The 21,787-nt window shown below is 40.7% G+C and overlaps 1 protein-coding gene across 1 annotated transcript; it reads right to left on the reverse strand.

The window, feature by feature from the left end:
• Window positions 1-9,191: 9,191 nt before the first annotated feature.
• Window positions 9,192-20,603, reverse strand: LOC102844534 (intelectin-2-like). The gene is made up of 7 exons (XM_006895474.1): window positions 20,523-20,603; window positions 17,762-17,843; window positions 15,168-15,415; window positions 14,692-14,850; window positions 14,193-14,313; window positions 13,241-13,344; window positions 9,192-9,344 (listed from the first exon to the last, which is right to left on the reverse strand). The coding sequence occupies exons 1-7, from the start codon at window positions 20,601-20,603 to the stop codon at window positions 9,192-9,194; spliced, it is 948 nt and encodes a 315-aa protein (XP_006895536.1).
• Between the last annotated feature and the right edge of the window lie 1,184 nt (window positions 20,604-21,787).

Raw genomic sequence — 21,787 nt, forward strand, 5'->3', positions numbered from 1 at the left:
TGCCCTGGGATCAGACTTTTCTTCCTGGAACACTGGGTGTGGGGCTCTACCCGGGACAATGGAAAAAATTCCTGAGTTTAACTTAGCTGAGAACTATAGAAACCTGAGTTTAATTCAGCTGAGAACTATAGGGACCATTTTAATTTTAATCCTTCATTTGTTCTCTTAGAACTCTATGGTATGGTATATGCTCTGTACTTTTTCCTCAGCATCACAGCTCAAAGGCGGAGACTCTTCTTCAGTCATCCTTAGTCATTGTTCAGCACTCAGATGCAAAGCAAGTAATTAAGAAGATCATGGCCTGGATTAGGCTTACTTCACACTCCAGACTGACACTTTTGTTCTTAATGCAACCAATACCTATAGTGTGTGATATACAAGAGGGCCAGGTGCATCTACACAGGCAAGGGTTTTGTCAAACAGACTGACAAATTTGAACAGCAAAGAAACAGCAAGCCCTTTAAATTATTTGTTTAATTACTCATACCTATTAGCATAAAAACTACTCAAATTAATTAGTACTCAAACTAATATCATTACTCCTCAATAATTTGGAGAGATCCGTAACCGCAGATTTTCCCAGTGCAATATTTTCCCAGTCTCCTTATTTCCTGACTGCTGGTACCAAGGTTGTTAATTGTGGATCCAAGCAAGAGAAAATTGTTGACAGTTTCAATTTCCTTTCCATCCATCATGATGTCGCCTGTCAGTCCAGTGGTAAGAATCTTTGTTTTCTTGACATTGAGACACAATCCATATTGAAGGCTGCATTCTTTGATCTTCCGCAATGAGTGCTTCTAGTCCTACTCAGTGTCAGGAAGCAAGATTGTGTCATCTGCATAATGCAGGTTATTGATGAGTCTTCCTCCAGTCCTGATGCCACACTCTTCTTCAAAGTATCCAGCTTTTTGGATAATTCGCTCATCATACAGACTGAATAAGTGCGAATAATTAATGCAACCCTGACCTATCCCCTTTTCAATTTTTTTTAAATGAAGCTAAAGAAGCTTTATTAAAGGGTCTCCCGGGTAGGATTCTTTGGTCTGCAGAGAGAGGGGCAAAGGGACAGACCAGGGAAATACCGCCTCCATTCTCCATTTTGAACCATACAGTGTTCTGCTGTTCTGTTCACACAACAGCCTCCTGGTGCAGCTGTAGGTTCTGCATGAACACAATTAAGTGCTCTTGGAGTCCCATTCTTCTCAATGTCAGCCACAACTTGTTTAATCCACAAAGTCAAGTGCCTTTGCATAATCAATAAAGCACAAAGAGACATTCTTCTGGTATTCCTTACTTTCAGCCAGGATCCATCTGACATCAACAATGATATCCCTGGTGCCACAGCCTTTTCGACATCTTACTTAAACTTCTGGCAGTTCCCTATCTACATACTGTTCCAGTTGTTTTTAGTGATCTGAAGCAATACTTTGCTTGCATGTGATAGTAATGATGTTGTTAGATAGTTTTCATGTTCAGTTAGGTAACCTTTTTTAAGAATGGAAAGAAATATCAGCCTCCTCCAACCCATTGGCCAACAGCTATGTTGCAAATTTACTGGCATAGACTGGTGAGCTCCAAATTATGAGGAGTATTGATGTCAGCTTGAGGACTAAGGTGCGTCTGATTCAGGCCATAGTCTTTTGCTTTTCTTACCTTACCTCAGAAGCTAAACTGCTTGTTCCAATCTTAAAAGGTCAAAGTCTTTTTTTTTTGCTCTCTCTTTCTTTCCTTCTCAGTAGAATTCTTCAGTGCAATTCATCTTTTGATTTCCTGACTGCTGATGCCAGGAGTGTTGATTGTGGAGCCAAGGAAGCTGAAATTGTTAACAACTTCAATCTCTTCTTCATATATTATGGGGCTGCCAGTTGACCCACTGGTGAGAATCTTTGTCTTCTTGATATTAAGCTTCAGTCTGTAATAAAGACTATTATATTCCTTGACAGTTCCAAATGTTTCAGGTCCTCTTTAGTTTCATCAAACAAGTTTGTGTCATTCTGTACGTCACAGGTTGTTGATGAGTCTTCCTTCAATCCTGATGCCACATTCCTCCTCACAAAGTCCATACAAATAGCAAGTAAAATTATCATCTGTCAAAGTCATGTGTGGACATTGGTGAGATTCTTTTCACCTGCTCATAACTGTTTATCTTGCCTGTCTGCCTATATGTCTACTTTAGATTAATGTTTATTACAGGTAATATGAGATTGCATATGTAACTATATTTACTTTTCATGTCTGATATTCTTTTGTACCTTTCATGTCTCAGAGAAATTGTGTTGGACACACTTAATGTACATTCCCCTTTATACATATTAATATGTGTTTATTATCTGCTCACTGACCTTTTATCCCTTGCTCCTCCACTCCTTCAGTCCCTGAACCAATCACATAATGATTTTATCTGTGTATAATCTTTTCCTTGACTTTTCAGAATAATATACTCACATAGTATTTGTCCTTTGGTGACTGAGTTATTTCACTCAACAATGTCTTCAAAATTTATAAGCTGCTTCACAAAAGTTTCCTTATTCTTGAGGTTGCATAGCATTCCATTAGTAAATATGCCACAGTTCATTTATTCATTCATTCATAGACATTTAAGTCATTTTCATCTCTTTGTTACTTTGACTAATGCTACAAAAAAATATGGGTATGAATATATCTGTTTGCAATGATGGTTGTTGTTGTTGTTATGTACTATCTAGTTGACTATAACTCGTAGTGACCCTATCAGAATAATAGTTCTGAACCCTGCTTTATATTGAGCAAACCTTACTGTCTCTGACACACTTGCCCCCATGCTGCAGTCATTGTGTTACTCCATCTCATTCAGGGTCTTCCTCTCTTGCACTAGCCCTCTACCTTTCTGAGCACGAAATCCTTCTCCAAAGACTGGTCCCTCCTGGCAACATGCCCAAAATATGTAAGATGGAGTTTCACAATTCTTGCCTCCAAGGCACAATCTGGTTTCACCCTCTCCAGGATATACCTGTTTGTTCTCTTGACAGAGTATGATATGTTCAATATTCTTCTCCAGCACCACAATGCAAAGGCGTCAATTCTTCTGTCATCCTGAGGCATTGTCCAATTCTCATGTTGTTGTTGTTGTTGTTGTTGTTGTTGTTGTTGTTGTTGTTGTTGTTGTTAAGAGCTGTTGAGTCACAGGCAACTCATAGCGACCCTATGAATGAAAGACCTGAACATTTGTATTACTTTCACCCTTTTCTAGGTTCATAGGGTTTCTGGAGGTAAGCTATTTCAAAAGTGGATGCCACTCCTGTTTCCAAGCTTATTTTAATTGGGGAGCTCCACCAAACACTGTCCACCATGAATAACCATTATCACATTTGACACATCAATGTCACAGTGTTCAGCTTCACAGCAACCACAAGTTACAGCAAGTGGACAGACCAGGGCTATACAACCTAGAAGAATGTTTGTCCAAAAATAAGTCAAAATTAGCGCAAGGGCCACAGCCCTCAGGTCCTACCAAATTTTAGAACCAGAACACTGTTCAAACTCCATGAGCTGTGTCATTCCAAATTCCTCCATAATCATGCATTCTTATTGGCTCTCACCACCCAAATATGCCCATCTGGAGCATTCCAGTGCTTCTTCAATCTCCTATTTTGATGCCACATGTTTCTTCATAGAGTCTATACATAACATGTAATTGCAAAGACCATGGTTTGAATCAGGCACACCTTAATCTCTAAACTGACATCATTGCTCCTTAGCACTCTGGAGAGGTCCCTGACAGAAGACTTTCTCAAAACAGCTTGTCTTTTAATTTCCTGACTTCTGTTGTCAAGAGTGTTGATTGTGGGGCTGAGCAAGTTTGAATGGTTAATAACTTCAATCTCTCTTCCATCTATCATGGTGCTCCCAATTGGGCTGATGATGAAAATCTTTGTTTTCTTGATTTTTAGATGTAATACATATTGAAAACTGCAGTCCTTGACCTTTTACAGAAAATTCTTCAAGTCCTTCTCACTTTCTGGCAAACAAGCTTGTGTTTGCATTATAACTCTAGTTTCTTTAGGGTACATATCCACTAGTGAGATTTGCTAGATCAAACAGTATTTCCATTTCGAACTTTTTAAGAAAACATCAAACCATTTTCCACAGCATTTGCAATATTTTATAGTTTCACCAAAAGATGATGAGACTGTAAAACTCTCCACACTTTGACCCATATTTGTGGTTTTCTATATTATTGAATTTGGCTGTTACTGCTAGAGTGAAATAATATCTCATTGCTATTTTGATTTGCATCTCACTGATCGCTAATGATGGCATTTATTTCATCTATTAGTTGCCTGAAGATCTTTGATGAAATGCCTGTCCATGTCCTCTGCCCGTGATTGCTTGCATTTTTGCTGGTTAGGGGTTGGCATTTCCTATTTCTATAAATTTTAGGAATTCTGCCAAGGACTTCTCCAAAGTTCTCAAGAGCACTGATGCTCACTTAAAGACTAAAGTGCAACTGACCCAACCCATGATATTTTTAATTGCTTCACATACATCTGAAAATGAGGTATGAATAAGGAAGACCAAAGAATGAATGCTTTTGGATTATTGTGTTGTCGATTGTTATTTAATATCCCATGAACTACCAAAAGAACAAGCAAATCAATCTTATGGAAAGTTCAACCAGCGTGTCATTTAGAGGCAAGGTTGTTGAAACTTCATCTCACATACTGAGACATGTTGTCCTGAGGAAAAATATGTCCTTGGGAGACAAAATGTCCTATCAGGACAAATGGAGGATCAGAGAAAGAGAAGATGAACTTCAACAAGGTAGACTGACACAGTGACTGTAGCAATGGCTCTGAAATTACCAGAGTTAGTGAGAGTGTAGCAAAATAGGACAAGGTTCTGTTCTGTTTCACACAGAGTCACTGTGAGTCATAATTGGTTTAACACCACCAGCAAACTACTGACACAGTGGTTAAGTTCAAGGCTATTAATTGAAATGCCCATGTTTTGAACCCATCTCATGCTACACAAGAGAAAAAATGCGATTGTTGGCTCCTTTAGAGATGCATTTCCCTAACATGTGCAGCAATTTTATTCTATCTAAAAGGGTCATTAGGAACAGGAATAGATTTCACAGCTATGGGCTTGACTTTGGGATTTGGACCTAAAAGAAGACCACTGGTAATGCTAACATATTATGTTTCACATTAAAGTGTGACTGGCTTGATAGGGACCCACAATGATAAGAGAACTGAAAGAATAATGATGTGTCATTTGTCTTTTATCCATGAATTTTTCATTTGATCAAACAAAAAGATTTTTTATGAACAAAATCTATAAGCTGTGCTAAACATTTTCTTTATCTTTAAAGATTTGCCATTTTCCTTGCTGTTTTCATTGCTCAAGAGGTAGAACCTTAAGAAATAGGTAAAATGGAATTCTATGCCCTCCCTCTCACTTCCTTCCAGTTGGCTTTAGCCTGTAGAAGTACTGAAGATATCTACCAACCAATCAATAGTGAAAATAATAACATTCCTTTACCAAAAACAAAATTGGATTCTGTGAAGAAGATTGTGTCATTGAGACCAGGAAAAGACTCATCAATAACGTACACTATGCAAATAACAATATTACTTGTTAAAAGTGAGGAGGAATTGAAGCACTTACTGAGAAAGATCAAAGAATACAGTCCTCAATATGGATTGCATTTCAAAATCATGGAAAAAATTCTCACCACTGGACCAATAGACAACATCATGATAGAGAAAAGACTGAAACTGTCAACAACCTCACTGTGGATCAGTAATCAGCATGCATAATATAAACAGACAGGAACCAGAATATGTACTGGACTGAGAAAGTCCGCAGTCAAAGACCTCTCCAAATTATTAAGGAATGGTGATGCCAGTTTGAGGACTAAGGTATGCCTGATTCAGACCATGATCTCTTTCTTCACTTCCTGTGCATCTGTGAAATAAATAATAAGTATGACAGAAGAATGGAAGCATTTCAGTTGTGTTGTTGCAGAAAAGTACTGAACAACTTAAAGAATGCCAAAAAACCAAGCAGATATATCTTGTAGAAAGTGTAGCCAAGATGTTCCTTGGAGGCAAAAGTGGTAAGGCATCATCTCACATCCTTGGGGCATGTTGCTAAGAGAGCCTATTCCTTACATAGAGATATAATGTTTAGATAGGAGGATGGTCAGTGAAAGAGAGGAAGACTTTCAACTAAACAGATTGACACAATGACTGTAGCACTGGGTTCTCACATGTCGGAGTGTAAGGATATCTCAGGATCTAAGAGGGTTCAGATCTCTTGTTCACAGAGTTGTTATAGGTTGTACTAGACTCAAAGGTACCTAAAAACAAAAAGAACCCAAAACCAGTAATAATATCCAAACCATGGTCTTTTCAATTGCTTGCTGTGCATCTGAGAGCTGGACAATGACTAAGGATGACAGAAGAATTCATGCCTTTCAATTGTAGTGCTTGAGCAGAATATTGAATATATCATGAACTGTCAAGAGAACAAACAAGTCCTTTTGTTGTTCTTAGGTGTCATTGAGTCAAGTCTCATAGTGATCCTATAAAACACAGACCTGAACTCAGTCCTATCCTGTGATATCTTCACCCTTTCTGACACATTAGAGCCGATTACAGCAGTCACTGTTAATCCACATGGTTGAGGATCTTCCTCTCTTTCACTGATATTCTACCTTTCTGAGCATCATGTCCCTCTCCAAGGAACATCTCCTCCTAGCAACATGCCCAAAGTATGTGAGGCAAAGAGCACTCTGGCTGCACCTTCTCTAAGACATTTTTGTTGTTGTTGTTCTTTGGCAGAGCGTTGGAAGTTCAGTACCCCAACAACACAGCTCAAAAACTTCAATTCTTCTTCTGTCATCCTTTTTCATTGTCCAGCTCTCAGATATATAGCTAGTGATCAGAAAAGCTATGGCCTGAATCAGACATACCTTAGTCCTCAAACTGACATTGTTACTCCTAAATAATTTCGGGACGTCCTAACTGCAGACTTACCCAATGCAATATGTCTCCTGATTTCCTGACTGCTGATATCAATGGTATTAATTATGGATCCAAGCAAGATCAAGTTGTTGACATTTTTAATGTTTTCTCCATCTTTCATGATACTGACTAAAGGTCCAGTGGTAAGAATATGGGTTTTTTTGGCACTGAGATGCAATCCATATTGAAGGCTGTGTTCTTTGATCTTCTACAACAAATGTTTCAAGCTCTCCTCACTTTCAACAAGCAAGGCTGTGCCATCTGCACAAAGCAAGTTATTGATGAGTCTCCCTCCAGTCATGATGCCACATTCCTCTTTAGAGAGTCCAGCTTCTCAAATAATTTACTCAGCATATAGATTGAATAGGTATGGAAAGAAAATACAACACTGACTCACTCCCTTCTTCATTTTAAACCACGTAATAACTTGCCTCCAAAAACCCTACGAACCTGGAGAAAGGATGAAAGACACCCAAGCATTGAGGACTCTCCTTCATAGGGTCGCTATGAGTCACCTACGACTCAACGGCACTTAACAATAACATCATCATAGAGAAAGATCAGTTGGCCTAGTGGAGAGAAAGTGATGCTACCAAGCCAAAGGTGGCTGACTTTTAATCTGCGGCCCTCAGGCCTGTTTTTCAGTGTTTTTGGTCCAACATTCTTCTAAGCCGTATAGCCCTGGTGTGTCCACTTGCCATACAGAGGTAACTTGTGGTTGCTGTGAAGCTGAACACTGCAATACTGATGTGTCAAATGTGATAACAGTTACCCACAGTGGACAGTGTTTGGTGGTGCTCCCTGGTTGAAACAAGCTTGGAAGCAGGAGTGGCATCCACTTCCATAAATAGCTTGCCTACGGAAACCCTATGAACCTGGAGAAAGGATGAAAGTCACACAAGTGTTGAGGACTTTCGTTCATCGGGTCTCTATGGGTCACCTATGACTCGACAGCACTTAATAACAACAACAGTGTTCCTTTGCTCTGTTTGCACAATAGCCTCCTGGTCTAGATATGGGTTTAACATGAGCACAATTAAGTGCTCTGGGATTCCCATTCTCTCAATGTTAGCCATAACCTACTATGATCCACACAGTCAAATGCCTTTGCATAGTCAATAAAGCGTAAACAGACATACTACTGGTGTTCTTTACATACAGCCAGCATCCATCTGAGAAAGTGAAATCAGGTTGTTCCTTGGAGGCAAAGATTTTAAACTCCATCTCATATACTTTAAGCATGTTGTCAGGAGGCATCAGTCCTTGGAGGAGGACATCAAGCTTGAAAGGGTAGAGAGTCATCACAAGAGAGGAAGACCCTGGATGAGATGGATTGATACAGTGATTGTGACAATAGGGTCAGGTGGGCCAGAAATGGTAAAGTTGGTTCATAATAGGGCAAGGTTTAAAGCCATTGCTTCAAAGGTCACTATGAGTCAGAGTTGACTCACAGGTACGTAACAACCAATGAATAAGGATGACTGAAGAAAAATCAATGCCTTTGAGGTATGGTATTGTAGTTGAGTACTGAATATTCCATGGACTGTCAAAAGAACAAACAAATACGTATTAGTAAAGGTGCAACCAGAGTACTCCTTAGAAGCAAGGATAGTAAAACTTGTCTTACATATTTTGAGCATGTTTTTAGGAGGGGTCAGTCCTTGGAAAAGGATATCATTCTTGAAAAGGTGGAGGATCAGCAAAGGAGGGGAAAATCTTAAATGAGATGTATTGGCACAGTGACTGTAACAATGGGCTCAAGTATATCAGAGATGATAAGGAAGGTCCAGAATCTATCAGGGTTCAGATCCATTGTTCACAGAGTCCCTCATAGCGGACTCGATGGCAACAAATAGCAACAACAACAACAACAACCAAAAACCAAGTTCTTGTCCAGTATTTATCTTCTACATTATTTTCTGCTGGAGTTCCTGCAACTGCTCCCTTCCCTTAGGGGTTTTCCTTCTTTCACAGACTTCCTCTCCTAGCAGAACAATGTGTGGAGAAGTAGAGAGTTTGTAAAATATCCCTCAGGATTTCAGTCAAGAGTAAAAATAATTCAAAGCAGGCCAGAATCATTCACTGATGCAATTTATTGTCTTGTTCTTACGTGTTAGCATTCCAGGTTTTTTTAACTCCTTATCTAGGAATGAGAGATGGTTGAGTTTCCATAGCACAGACCTCTCATCTGTAGAACAGCAGCACAGATGCCTCAGTTATCTGTCGACTGGAGCTGGAGCCTTTGTGGGTTCCATATCCATCCCAATCAAAGGCTGAGAAATCCCCACACTGCCTGGGACTGCTCTCTGGGAAGAACCCTCCTCCTCCAATGCAGTGCTAGGAATTAGGGAAAGAAGGAGCCAATGAAGAAAAACCATCAAGGTCTTCATGATCAAATCCCCTGGGATCTTTGGTTCTCATCCTATTTGATCTTGCCACATGCTTTCAGTGTTGCCCCCATCACTCCCTTAAGAGCCTCTTCAATGAATTACAAAGTAATGCTCTCTCCTCTGATTATTTCTACATTATTTAGCACTCATCTTTAGGTCCCTCCCTCAACCTTTCCTCTTCAAGCCAGCCTCTGAAAGTTATTCTTCAAGGCTCAGTGCACCCTTCATTCTTACTGTTATGACTCATCTTTTCCCATGATTGTAGCCATTAACAGCACAGATAACTTCGCAACTTCTGCCGCTAGGTTAGATTTTCTTAAGCTTGAGACCTCCCTATCCATCCTACATCTGTCTGGATCTCTCCATCTATTTGTCTCATAAGTAATTCAATCTCCACATGAGCAAAACAAAATTATCTTTGTTGACCCCATATCTCTTCCTCATCCTGTCACTCTATCTTAATGAGCAACATTCAGTTACTCCAAACAAATAATCAATGAGATATCAATAAATTGAACTTCATGAATATAAAGCATAACAAAGGGCATCGTAGTAAAAAGGCAAAACTTATGTTAGGACCTTGGAGCTGCTCTCCCTTCCTTTCCTCAGGAAAGTCACAGAAATTATCAAAGCAACAGATGCAACTCTGCAATGCCAATGTTATAAAACAGGACTGACATGGGGGTTGGGGGGAATTTTTTAAAAGGGCATAAATAATGTACATGAAACAGACAAGGGAGAGAACTGTATAAAAGAAATATATGATTAGGTATTATTGGCATGACAAGAGTCCAGAATAAGAGCTGTATAGTAAAGTGTACTGGGGGGCAGGGGACTGTATAACAACGAAAGAATTTTTTTATTCCAAAGAAAAAGCAAACTGGGGGAGGGGGCAGGGAGGAAAATATGCAACAATGAATGAATGGAAATCCATGTTCTCCATATACTTTCACTAAAATCACAATTTAAAAAAATAGTGTGAGGGGGAAACTGCCATACTTATCAAATTCTTTTAGTCTTTCTAAGCGCTCTCCTTTTCTTGATCACCTCCCATCATCTTTGATCCTCACTGATCTCTCTACTACTCCTGCTCTCCCACCTCTGCCATATGAAAATGTCACCTCATCACATGAGGCCCTCTTCACCACCTTGGACTCAAAGCTCTCCTCCCTTTCTCCTCTCCCTTTTTCCTAGCCTCTCCCAGACCCAGCCTGAAACTGCAGCCAAACTTTTTCGCTCTCTGCTTTTCTCTCTCTCCCTCACTACTCATCCTGCTTAGTTTAACTCCTCATGACTAATCTCCTAGTTAAAATCTTCTGCAACTAAAATATCACTCTTTTAATTTTCCAACCCTGACCTCCAAATAGCATATCACGTCCCTTCCTTTTCTAATGCCAACCCAGCACACCCTCCTGCAGCACTCCAGACCAAAACACACAGACAAATATGCCAAGCTCCTCTGCACACTCCCCTTTCTCAAGTAGCAGTCATTAGAGTGGTAAGGAATGGCAGCAATAAACAAACTAAAAGTTTATAAAATATAACCTACATATGCATGTAGTTTTTGCTTTTATTAAAATAAATTTAAAAATTCTGTTTTGCTTCTATTTTCCTTAGAGTATTTTTCATGCACCTTAAATTTTCAGCCCAAGTTAAAATAAGTAAATAAATCCAAATTTAAAGAGCCCTGCAACTTTTAAAATTCACTAACTTAAACCCTAAGTCTCTTGAGAGAATAGTAAAAAATTCTCATTCTATCAATCAGTCTGTCCCTGATACTAGAAAAAAACTTGAAGAAAAAGCTTTAAGTCGCCAAAGTAACTCAAACCCGTTTTTAACTGTTATTTCAGTGTTCAACAGTAAAAACTTAGAAGAGGAAAAGAAGAACAAGCTAAAAGCAAATTTCTTATTCCACCTAATTGAACTTCAGAAAATAGCACCTTAAACCCCAACAAAATAATTCTTATAGGTCAACGAGCAAACAATATAATCGTTCTCCCTACTTCAAATGTTACCTGCCTACTTTCAATTAAGGGCACAAAAGCAGTAGGCAATATTTCCTCCTCTTATTGCAGTCACGCCCTTTCCCTGTCAAATAATTCCACACAATGCTTTACCTCAGGAGTATTCTTCATCTGTGGCAACTCAATTTACACTGACTGTAAACCATCTGGACTAAAGTCTGTGTGCAAGACTTTTTAACCACCAAAATACAGAAGACCAAATTCAAAATGCTCCATCCTCCCAATCAAAACCAAGCCATAATGCCCTGTTGTTGTTGTTGTTGTTATGTGCCGTCGAGTCACTTGCGACTCATAGCGACCCTATGTCCAACAGCCCTCCGCTCTGTCCTGTGCCAATCGCACCGTCTCTGACACTCCCATCCCAATTATCCCAGTCACTGAATCAATCCACCTCATAGCGGGCCTTCCTCTCCTGCGCCGTCCCTCTACCCTCCCAAGCATGATGTCCCTCTCCAAGGACCGGTCTCTCCTCACTACATGTCCGAAGTAAGTTAGACGGAGCCTCAGAATCCTTGCCTCCAAGGAGCCACCCGGTTTAACCCTTTCCAGGACAAATCTGTTTGTTTTCCTAGCAGTCAATGGTATTATCAATACTCTTCTCCAGCACCACAGCTCAAAGGCATCAATTCTCCTTCTATCCTCCTTGGTCATTGTCCAACTCTCTGATGCATAACAAGTGATTGCAAAGACCATAGCCTGTATCAGACACACCTTAGTCTGCAGAGAGACACCATCGCTCTTCAATACTTTGGAGAGGTCCCTAACAGCAGACTTTCCCATTGCAATGCGCCTTTTAATTTCCTGGCTGCTGGTCCCAAGACTGTTGACTACAGAGCCAAGCAAACTAAAGCTGTGTACAATCTCAATGCTCTAGTACTCCTAAAATCAAGTCTTGCAGCAAACATAGTAAGCCAATAGAAATTTTTCTCATCTCTCAAAGGTTAGCTACCCCGGCTTCTCTCCTTCCTCAGTCCTCTTACCATAATTTTCTTCTTTTTTTTAAATTTTTATTTTATTCTTTTTTGTGTGAGTGTACCATCAAATCAGATCTGACTGGTACAGGAGATTGTCCCTCCTTCCCCAGCAGAGCATCTGGTGGATTCAAACCACGCACCTCTGGGATTGTAGTTGCAGCTCCTTGCCACTAGGCCACCAGAGCTCCCCTCGTAATTTTCTTAATCTTAATGTTTGGTCTTTGCCTTATGCAATTTCTCTCTAGTTTTCTACAGGAGCAGGTGAGATCCTTTGCCAATCACACAGTCCATGAACTCCTCATATTATTAATTGAGTGCCAACCATTACCCTCTATTGTCACATCTGCTAACTCTGCTGCCTAAAACCAACAGCTTTTTCCTCCTTTAGATCATAACTCCATCCAGCAGGAAGTAGTTACAGAAGGGAACCTCAGCAGCTCCAAACATATAACAAAAGGCTGGAATGTTAAGGCCCCAGAGCTGCTTTCCCTTCCTTTCCCCAAGACAGCCACAAAAATAATCAAAGCAACAGATGTAACTCTGTTTATTTCTGTTAGAGCTGCAAAACTATTTCAACTCCCTTTCCCAGGAATAACTACTTATACCCCTGACCTGCTCCCTTATTTTGTACTAACCAGCTGTAAACATCCTAACTCTCCAATTTCCTTATAAGACTCCACTCTAACTTTGAGTAGGTGCTGATCTGGCAGTTTCTCCTCAATAAATTGTCTTTCTTGGCCTGAACTGGATTCTGTCCTTCCTCAGCAACCTTACAATAAAGGCATACTCTACTTATACATACTCATTCACACACCCACAGACTCTTGGTCTCCCTGAAGACTCACATGCTCAGTGTTGCAGCCAGTAACTCTTATTCCAGCACACAGGGCATTGGCAGCTCTCTCATTATTAAACACCCTGAACTGGACAAATCCTGCAACAGATTCTCCTAGAAAAGAAGAGGCAGACAAAAGACTGGAGTATTTAAAGGAAGAACTAGAAACAACTTCCTTTTGACCAGCCCAGCGATTCCAAAACTCGGACTGTAATTCTGCACTTAGGTCTGTGGGATGGAGTCTAGGTTATCGGTGGTGAGCAACTGGTGGACATGGCTGAGTGTAAGCATCACCCCACATCCAGAGGCCAAAGAAGATCTTTGTTATGCTAAAATTTCAGGGAATAGTTAAATTCCAGGGAATAGTTAATCCCTAAAGAAAGATCATTAAAAATCTCTCAAAAGTACAGAGGAATAAACAATTACTAAATATGACCATATGTTTCTGTTTACAGATCTCATCTAATTACATCTTTTTCCCCCTACAACCACATACTTTCATTGAAATATCAAACTTAAATAACAATTACTTTGATTTTTCTATCAAAGTATTAACTCCTGTGACTTTATTGTGCCCAAAAAGTATTCTTTTCAAAGACAGCTATCTTTTCAATTCAAAATTATTTTTTCCTCACACCTTCACTAGTTTTCTTTTACTGTGACCATTAGCCTGCAACTCTTCTTAACTGCTATATAAAGTTGTATATGTAAGAACAGTGCAGGCTCTGAGGCCAGCTCCAGAGTTTATATCCAGGCTCTGCTGCTTACATACCATACTGTCTTCCATAAATTCCTAATCTCTCAATGTTCATTCTCCCAACAATGGAGATGATACCATTTTAACATCCTAAGTTTTTCACAAATATTAAAGAAAGGAAAATAATGTCAAGCTTCTAAGATGTTGGCATAGTCTAAGAACACAGAGAACAACTAATGACTGGGTTTAGGGAGCAAATACTCACTCTGACTTAATGGTGAGTAGTAAGATGCTGTTTTCTGAGCATTACCAAAGTCATAGATCACAGGAATTGCAGGGCCATTATCAGCCCAACATCTTCCTACTCCATATTTCACTGGATATTTCTGTAAAAACCCAAATGAGATGTTTGTTATGTGAGAAAAGCAGAGATGTTGCCAAATTAGATATGCAGGTGAGGTGGCTTGCTTCAAGGTAGCTGTCATTATTCAGAAACTACAGTGATCCCTTTCCCATGACTATGTTTTTTCCACAGTCCTCCTCTCTTTGTTGTCCTCCTCTCTTTCCCACCCACTTCTCCCATAGAGTTGGCTCAAAGTTCCTCAGACAGTTGGGACATCAGTTAACAGTGGACCAGAGCATGGGAAGCAGTCAGGACAGAAACTTTATAGTGGCCTGAAACCCTGGAGAGCAGATTCACTCTCACCCAAAACACTTAACATTTTATTTACCAGACTAAAACCTCCCACTCAGCACATGTGTACCTGGTAGAGTCCAAACAGGTTATTTCCCATACCGGAGAAGAAGCCATTGTTGGTGCGATACCTCAACAGGGAGCTGTTTCTCCAGCGCTGCAGTGGGGACTTGTTGGGCACATGCCAGATGCCCAGGTCGCCAGCCTGGATGTCATAGTAGCCGGGGTTCTGAAGAACAAGAGGCATTAATCCAGCCAGGAGATCACAGGAGGTCACAAAAGACCCAGTATGCATGAAACCCTCAGATGCACTAGGAACGTAATGATCCAATGACAAAGTGGCAGCACTATTCAGAAACAAAGAAATACTTAGGTGTCCTAAATCCATGAGAAATTTGCATTTAAGACACCTAAGTATTTATTTCTTTCTCTCTACCCCATGTTTCACATACCCATCTCCCATTTGGATCTCCTAACCCCCTATGCCGCGGTCCAGCAACACTCAATTCCCCACCATTTCCCAAGTGGTCATTGAGTGGCACCAACCTTGTAGTCATCGCTCGTGGCTCCCTCTGCAGAGCCAAAGGTGTTGTAATTGGCCCAGTTGCCGTCCCCTTCTGGGTAGTCTGCTCTGTTGCCCTGCTGACTGGACCAACGATCACCTGCTGTGCACTTCCCAAACATGTTGTTCTCATGCACACTGGCCACCAGGGTCCAGCCACCGCCCCCAGAGGTCATGTCACAGAAGGTCTGGTAGATGACACCATTCTTAGTACTCAGGAAATACAGGCCATCTGTGGAGACACCAGGACGACCTTTTCTAAGAGTGCATGTCCCATCTCAGATAACAGAATCAGAAAGTCTGTGGGAATGTAAGTATATACAATTAATGCTCATTCCCACACATATCCTCTATTGGAAAATCATTTTCCTGCAACATAAATTACTTCTTCTCATCTTATGTCTGTCTTTCATTGACATGTTGTTGTTGTTGTTGTGTACCATTGAGGTGGAATTGACCCATAGCTGACCCTCCAGTGGGTTTTCAGAGGCAGTTTAATCTCACAGGAAGAGATTGTTCATCTTTCTCTCAAAGAGAAGCTAGTAGATTTGAACTGTGTGCCTTCAGGACTGCAGCACAGTTTCTTACCACTAAGCCACCAAAGTGCCATAGTATATAGGATAATATGTTATATGGATGTTTATATAAACGCCCTTAAAAGATAGACCTAGCTGTCTCCTCAGAGGGCAGAAATCTGTACCCAACCACATATCCAGCCTCTAGGTTATAGCTGAAGACCTCTGTGCAAATGGCAAGCATGGTAACTGCCCATTACTATTCTGATAACCTTGTGTGCAGTTGAACAGGCCACATAAACAAGGCCTAGAGACAGTTGACCTAGACTTCACAAAATACGTCTGATTCTACCAAACATGGGAGACATGTGAAGAGCTGACCCAAGGTTATTCCTCAACCACCCCCTTATCATCCAGTGAGACTGTCATAAGACAGCTCATCACCTCCTAGATGATGGGAGAGAGAGAGTGGTCTCTCATTTAGGATCAACTGACAGCTGTAAGATGGCTTGGCTTCAGCATAAATTGACTAAGCAGCAACAAAGCACCCCAACACCTATGTTGGATTTTTTATTTGGCCGTTTTGTTTCTGTGTCTCTGTGGAAGATAAAGACTTCTGGAAGCTCACTTTTCTAAACTTGACTTTGCTGTCTAGGTGAGTTGTTGTTGTTAGGTGCCAGTGAGTCAACCATGACTCATAACAACCCTATAACAACAGATCTGAACTTTGTCGTGTTCTACATCATCCTCATGATCTATGATATGCTCAAGCCTGTTATTACAGTCACTTTGTCACCTCATCTTCTTGGAGATCTTCCTTTCTTTCCCTGACCCTCCACCTTTCCCAGTATGATTTCCTTAACCAAACACTAGCCCCTCCTGACAATATGCCCAAAAGTATGTGAGATGAATTTTCACCATCCACGGGATATTCAATACTCTTCTGCAGTGCTACAACTTAAATATATCTGTTCTTCTTCTGTCTTGCTTATTCATTATCTAATTTTTTATATGTGTAGGAAGTAGTTTAAAAGACCATGGCTTGGATCTGGTGCAACTTATTCTTTAAACTGACATCTTTGCCCTTTAGCACTTTGAAGAAGTCCTTAACAGCAAATTATGCCAATGTATCCATACTTTGATTACTTGTCTGTTATTATTGTGGGTATTGATCACAGATACAAGCAAAATGAAATTGTTGACAACTTCAATTTTTTTTCTTCTTCTGTCTCTAAGTTGCTTATTGGTTCAGTGGTGAGAATTTTTTATTTTTTTATGTTCATATGTAATCCATATTGAAGACTGTAGTCTTTGATCTTCCACAGCAAGTTTTTCAAGTGTTCTGCACTTTCCACAAGCTAGGTTGTGTTATCAATTTAATGCACGTTGTTGAAGAGTCTTCTTCCAATTCCAATGCCTCATTGTCCTTGATAGAATCTAGCTTCTGCAATGATTTGTTCAGCATACAGATTGAATATGTATGGATAAAGAATACAATGTTGACTTTAATCTATGTGAGTAATAAGCTAAATTTTAAAGGCTTTATTGTGTCTTTCCTGACTAACTGTGTCAGTCAGTTTGCTTGACAAGCCCACTATCTGTGCAGATGCATCTGGCTCTCTTTGTGTCACACTATAGGTATTGGAACTCAGAAGGCAAGGAAGAGAAATAACAATACTCAGACTACTACCAATGCTATAAATCATAAAATTCTTTCTTTCTAACTCAGGAGTCTCATGTTCTGTCAACATGCATAAAAATGTGGCAGGGTAATTGTTGGATTACAAGAAGAGTAAAATCTCAGATCCTTCGCAGTTCTTGCCACCAACTTCCCTTTCATCAGGAGCACTGCACTCTGCCTGTGTCATGTGTTAACTTCCGACATAAATGAGGCGAGACATAAAAGCCTTGAAAATTCCACTAGAAACCAATTTGTGTGGCAGCCACAGTCAGATAGACAGTAGTACTAGAATACTGATATCTCCAGGTTTCCATGCCTGGGTTCTCTTTAGCTAAAAAAAGTGGTTTCCAGGATGAAACACTGGGGTTCTCATGGTACTCACCTGGTGCTGTATGGCAACTTTCTTTTATTTCCTTGCAGCTTGTAGGCATGGAACGGAAGGAAAAACCACCACAGTAGGTGTTCTCCTCTAAAATGTTAAGAGGATTGGTCCCTGTTAGAGGATATAAAATCTCTCATTAATGATCTGGAACTACTGAAAAAGTCATTCTTCACCACCTTCCAGGTCCTGCCCATTGCAGCTCTTCCTCTTGCTTGTGATTCAGACCTCCTCCACATCCGGGATGAATTCTTTCTGCCAAAACTGTCTGAAACAAAATCTACTACTGGTTGTTCAAAAGCTGAACCTTTCCTCTCAATTAATTTAGTTCAATGTCTACAATACACACCTCAAAACACTGGTCACTCAGAGACAGTTTAACCCATTTATTTAAGAAATCCTTTCTACATGCAAGTACCCAAACAAAACACACCCAACTGAGATATGTGAGACAGGGACATTTTAGGGAAACATCATGGTTGTTTTCATGTATCATCAAATCAAAACCACCTCATAGCTGAACTTCCATGGATTTTCCAGGGAGTAAATCACACAGGAGGAGATTGCCCACTTTTCTCTGTGGAGCAGCTGGGGAATTCAAACCTCAAGTCTTTGGCAGTACACTCTTTACACTAGGCCTCCACAGCTCCCCTTAGGGAAGGGAGCAAATGTAACTCAGAGAAGACTGAGTCTAATGGATGAATAAGAGTAGAACAGAAACAAAAGGGAACCAGTGCTCCAGAAAGAAGAGTAAAAGGTGGTAGCACATAAAAAGTCATGAAGAGATACTAGAACTTGGTCTAGAATTCAGAAAAACTACAACTCATCATTTTCTGTGGCCAGAGCAAATATTATAATGCACAACTTGATGAGAGCCAAAGGTGCGAAATTAACTAAGGCTAAGGCGTTACTTTTTTTGCTGCTATTGGAAAGTTCAGCAGTCCAGCTCTACTGGCTGTTCTATGGGAGTGGGTGATGGGAGTAAGGAAAATGGAAAATCTCCTTCTGAAAAGATTTGCAGCCCAAAAAACCAAATAGAAGGTGTGTATGAATCCAAACTGAACCTACAGCAGTGAGTTTGGGGTTTTATTATAGAGGATGAAAGGTCTTTTGTAATAGTCTAAAAGCTTCGAGGTTATTCTGAAAGCCTGGGTGATTCAGAGTCGGGGGAGGAAGAGAATACCAAACTTTGATTTCAAAGACTCAGATAAAATCCCAGATAATTCATATCAGAGCTCTTTTGGGCAGACATTTAACATCTCTGGTCATCTCCTTTCTTCTTCTCTAATAGTGCACTGGTAAACTCCTCTAACATCTGGGGAGCTCTGATGGTGTGGTCCATGAGGAATTGCGCCCTAACCCAAAGGTGGCACCTCTCTAGTGGCTTGAATCCACCAGTGGTTTTGCAGGAGAAAAATGAGCAAGCTCCCATTATACAATTTATAGCATCCAAACACCCACGTGAGTGTCAATTATGAGTCAGTTCCGATTTGATAGCAATGATTTTTTTCAGTTTGAAAACCTAGAGGATAAGAAGATATTTGTGAATATGTTTTAACTAACTAAAATAAGTAATAAAACAACAATGAAAACTGATGTATTTATGTCTATTGTGAGGTTGAAGACTAGTGGAGGATGTTCCCTGGACACATCACTGACCATCTGCTGTTGTTGTTATGTGCCATCAAGTCGCTTGCAACTCATAGCGACCCTATGTACAACATCCCTGAACTCTACTCTGTCCTGTGCCAATCGCACCACGTCCAATACACCCATCCCGATTACCCCAGTCACTGAATCAATCCACCTTATAGGGGGCCTTCCCCTCCTGCACTGTCCCTCCTCCCTACTAAGCATGATGTCCCTCTCCAAGGACCAGTCTCTCCTCACAACATGTCCAAAGTATGTTAGACAAAGCCTTAGAATCCTTGCCTCCAAGGATCAGCCCAGTTTGACCCTTTCCAGGATGAATCTGTTTGTTTTCCTAGCAGTCCAGGGTACCCTCAATACTCTTCTCCAGCACCACAGCTCAAAGGCATCAATTCTCCTTCTATCCTCCTTGGTCATTGTCCAACTCTCTGATGCATAACAAGTGATTGCGAAGACCATGGCCTATATCAGACACACCTTAGTCTCCAGAGAGACACCATTGCTCTTCAGTACTTTGGAGAGGTCCCTAACAGCAGACTTTCCCATGGCAATACGTCTTCTAATTTCCTGGCTGCTGGTGCTGAGAGTGTTGACTGTGGAGCCAAGCTATCACTGACCATCTAGCTCCCTCTAAATAACATGAGGCCAAGGTCAGAGGAGTTGGAGTGACTGGGAAGTAACACAATCTATATTGTGCACCCTTTAACCTTTTCAAAGACACACAGAAGCACAGAGCATGAGATCCAAGACATGCCTCAGTCCACACCTCAGCCTGAACCCCGAGTGAGACCAAAAAGCAGCACCTTATGTCTGCTATCAAGTGTTATGAATGCATCGCAGTGACTTTGCCGCTGATCCATTGTATATAACGACACAAACCAGTTTTATTTCCTCCACTCCATTGAACTACAGAGAGAGCTAAAGGAATTGATACTCCAAAAAGATATTTGTGGATCTCTAGTAGCCTAATGGTAACAAGCTACACTGAAAACCCAAAGGTGTGCAGTTTGAATCCACCAGCTACTGTGTGGTAGGATGTACAATCTCCTCCTGTGTGATTTGCTGCCACTAAAAACCCACTGGAGAGTAAACTGTGAGTCAGTTCTGACTCAACAGCAAACAAAAAGTGCTGTTTACCTGCACTGCATCTTCTAATGGTCACCGTTAGGAACAACAGAAAGCAGAGTCTGGCCATTGTCCTCTAAGGGAAACAAAATGCACAGTCATCAGTTAGATCTTCCATTTTCTTCCTCTCCCCTTCAGTCCTTGAGTTTTCTGAATCAAGAAATCCCAAATAGAAAGAAATACCATTCTAGACTTTCTAGAAACTTCCAGAAGCCTTCACTCTTAATCTAGATGTACAAACACCTCATGACCCATGGATTTCTTTCCATGAAACTCCAAATCTCTGAGACTAAAACCATACCTGAACTGGTATCAGGGCTTCTTCCATACACAGACCTTTTCTTACACTCAGAAACCTCTTCTTTACCAAAAAGGGAAATTCTCTTCTTCTCTGTTACAAATACCAGAGCTGAACATTCCCCCCATTAGTGAACTTAAAACTTCTTCTACAGAGGCTATTAGCGTGAAGTGCTGTGCCCTTTATAGAGGCAGCCAAATTATGCAAATTTAGCCCAGCTGGTTTAGCACCACCTTTCCAAACCCTAACTAGCCCAGATCACATGCCCCTCCCTCTGACTTTTTACCCTTTCAGGGTATCTAAGATTGGAGATTGGGAGGATGGTGCAGGAAAAGGTAGAGTTTTGATCTGTTATTGATAGGGTTGCTATAAGTCTTAGTCAATTTGATGGCACCTAACAATACAACAATCTCCTCCTATGAGGTTAACAGCCTCTGAAAACTTACTAGTGGGTCAGCTATGGGTCGGTTCCAATTCAATGGTACTCAACAACAGCACAAGATTGGGAAGGGATATGTGAGTGACTGAAGGAGCAGGGAGCTGTGGTATTGGTCACACAAAGGACACTCACCAATTGAGAGAAGGGGAATCTTGCTTCATGAAGGTATGTTTTGTGCATTAGAATAGGTAGTCACATCCAATATTAGTTTACATAATCAGACTATACAATAAGTCAGATCTTACAAATACTTCCCTGAATCCTAGTCACCAACCAGATGGATTGCACGATGACTGTGCTTTGGGTTTACCTATGTAAAAAATTATGAGGATGACAAAATAAAATGTTGTTGTTATGTGCTTGTGACTCATGTACAAGAGTCCTAAATGCTGCTCTATCCTGTGCCAACCTCACTATCTCCGACACACCCACTCCCATTACCCCACTCACTGAATCAACCCATCTCATTGAGGGTCTTCCTCTCTTGCGCTGTCCCTCCACCCTTCCAAGCATGACA

Source organism: Elephantulus edwardii, unplaced genomic scaffold (assembly GCF_000299155.1).
Source record: "Elephantulus edwardii isolate Elephantulus edwardi_28Jun2011 unplaced genomic scaffold, EleEdw1.0 scaffold00168, whole genome shotgun sequence".
NCBI classification, from domain to species: domain Eukaryota; kingdom Metazoa; phylum Chordata; class Mammalia; order Macroscelidea; family Macroscelididae; genus Elephantulus; species Elephantulus edwardii.

Bases quoted from the DNA above. Each gene is read 5' to 3' on its own strand.
- LOC102844534 (XM_006895474.1), bottom strand. From the start codon at position 20,603: ATGGCCAGACTCTGCTTTCTGTTGTTCCTAACGGTGACCATTAGAAGA. The intron at 15,416-17,761 runs GTGAGTACCATG...GTGTCTCCACAG, and splicing joins AAGTTGCCATACAGCACCAG to ATGGCCTGTATTTCCTGAGT. The intron at 13,345-14,192 runs GTGAGTATTTGC...CTTCTTTTCTAG, and splicing joins CTACTCACCATTAAGTCAGA to GAGAATCTGTTGCAGGATTT.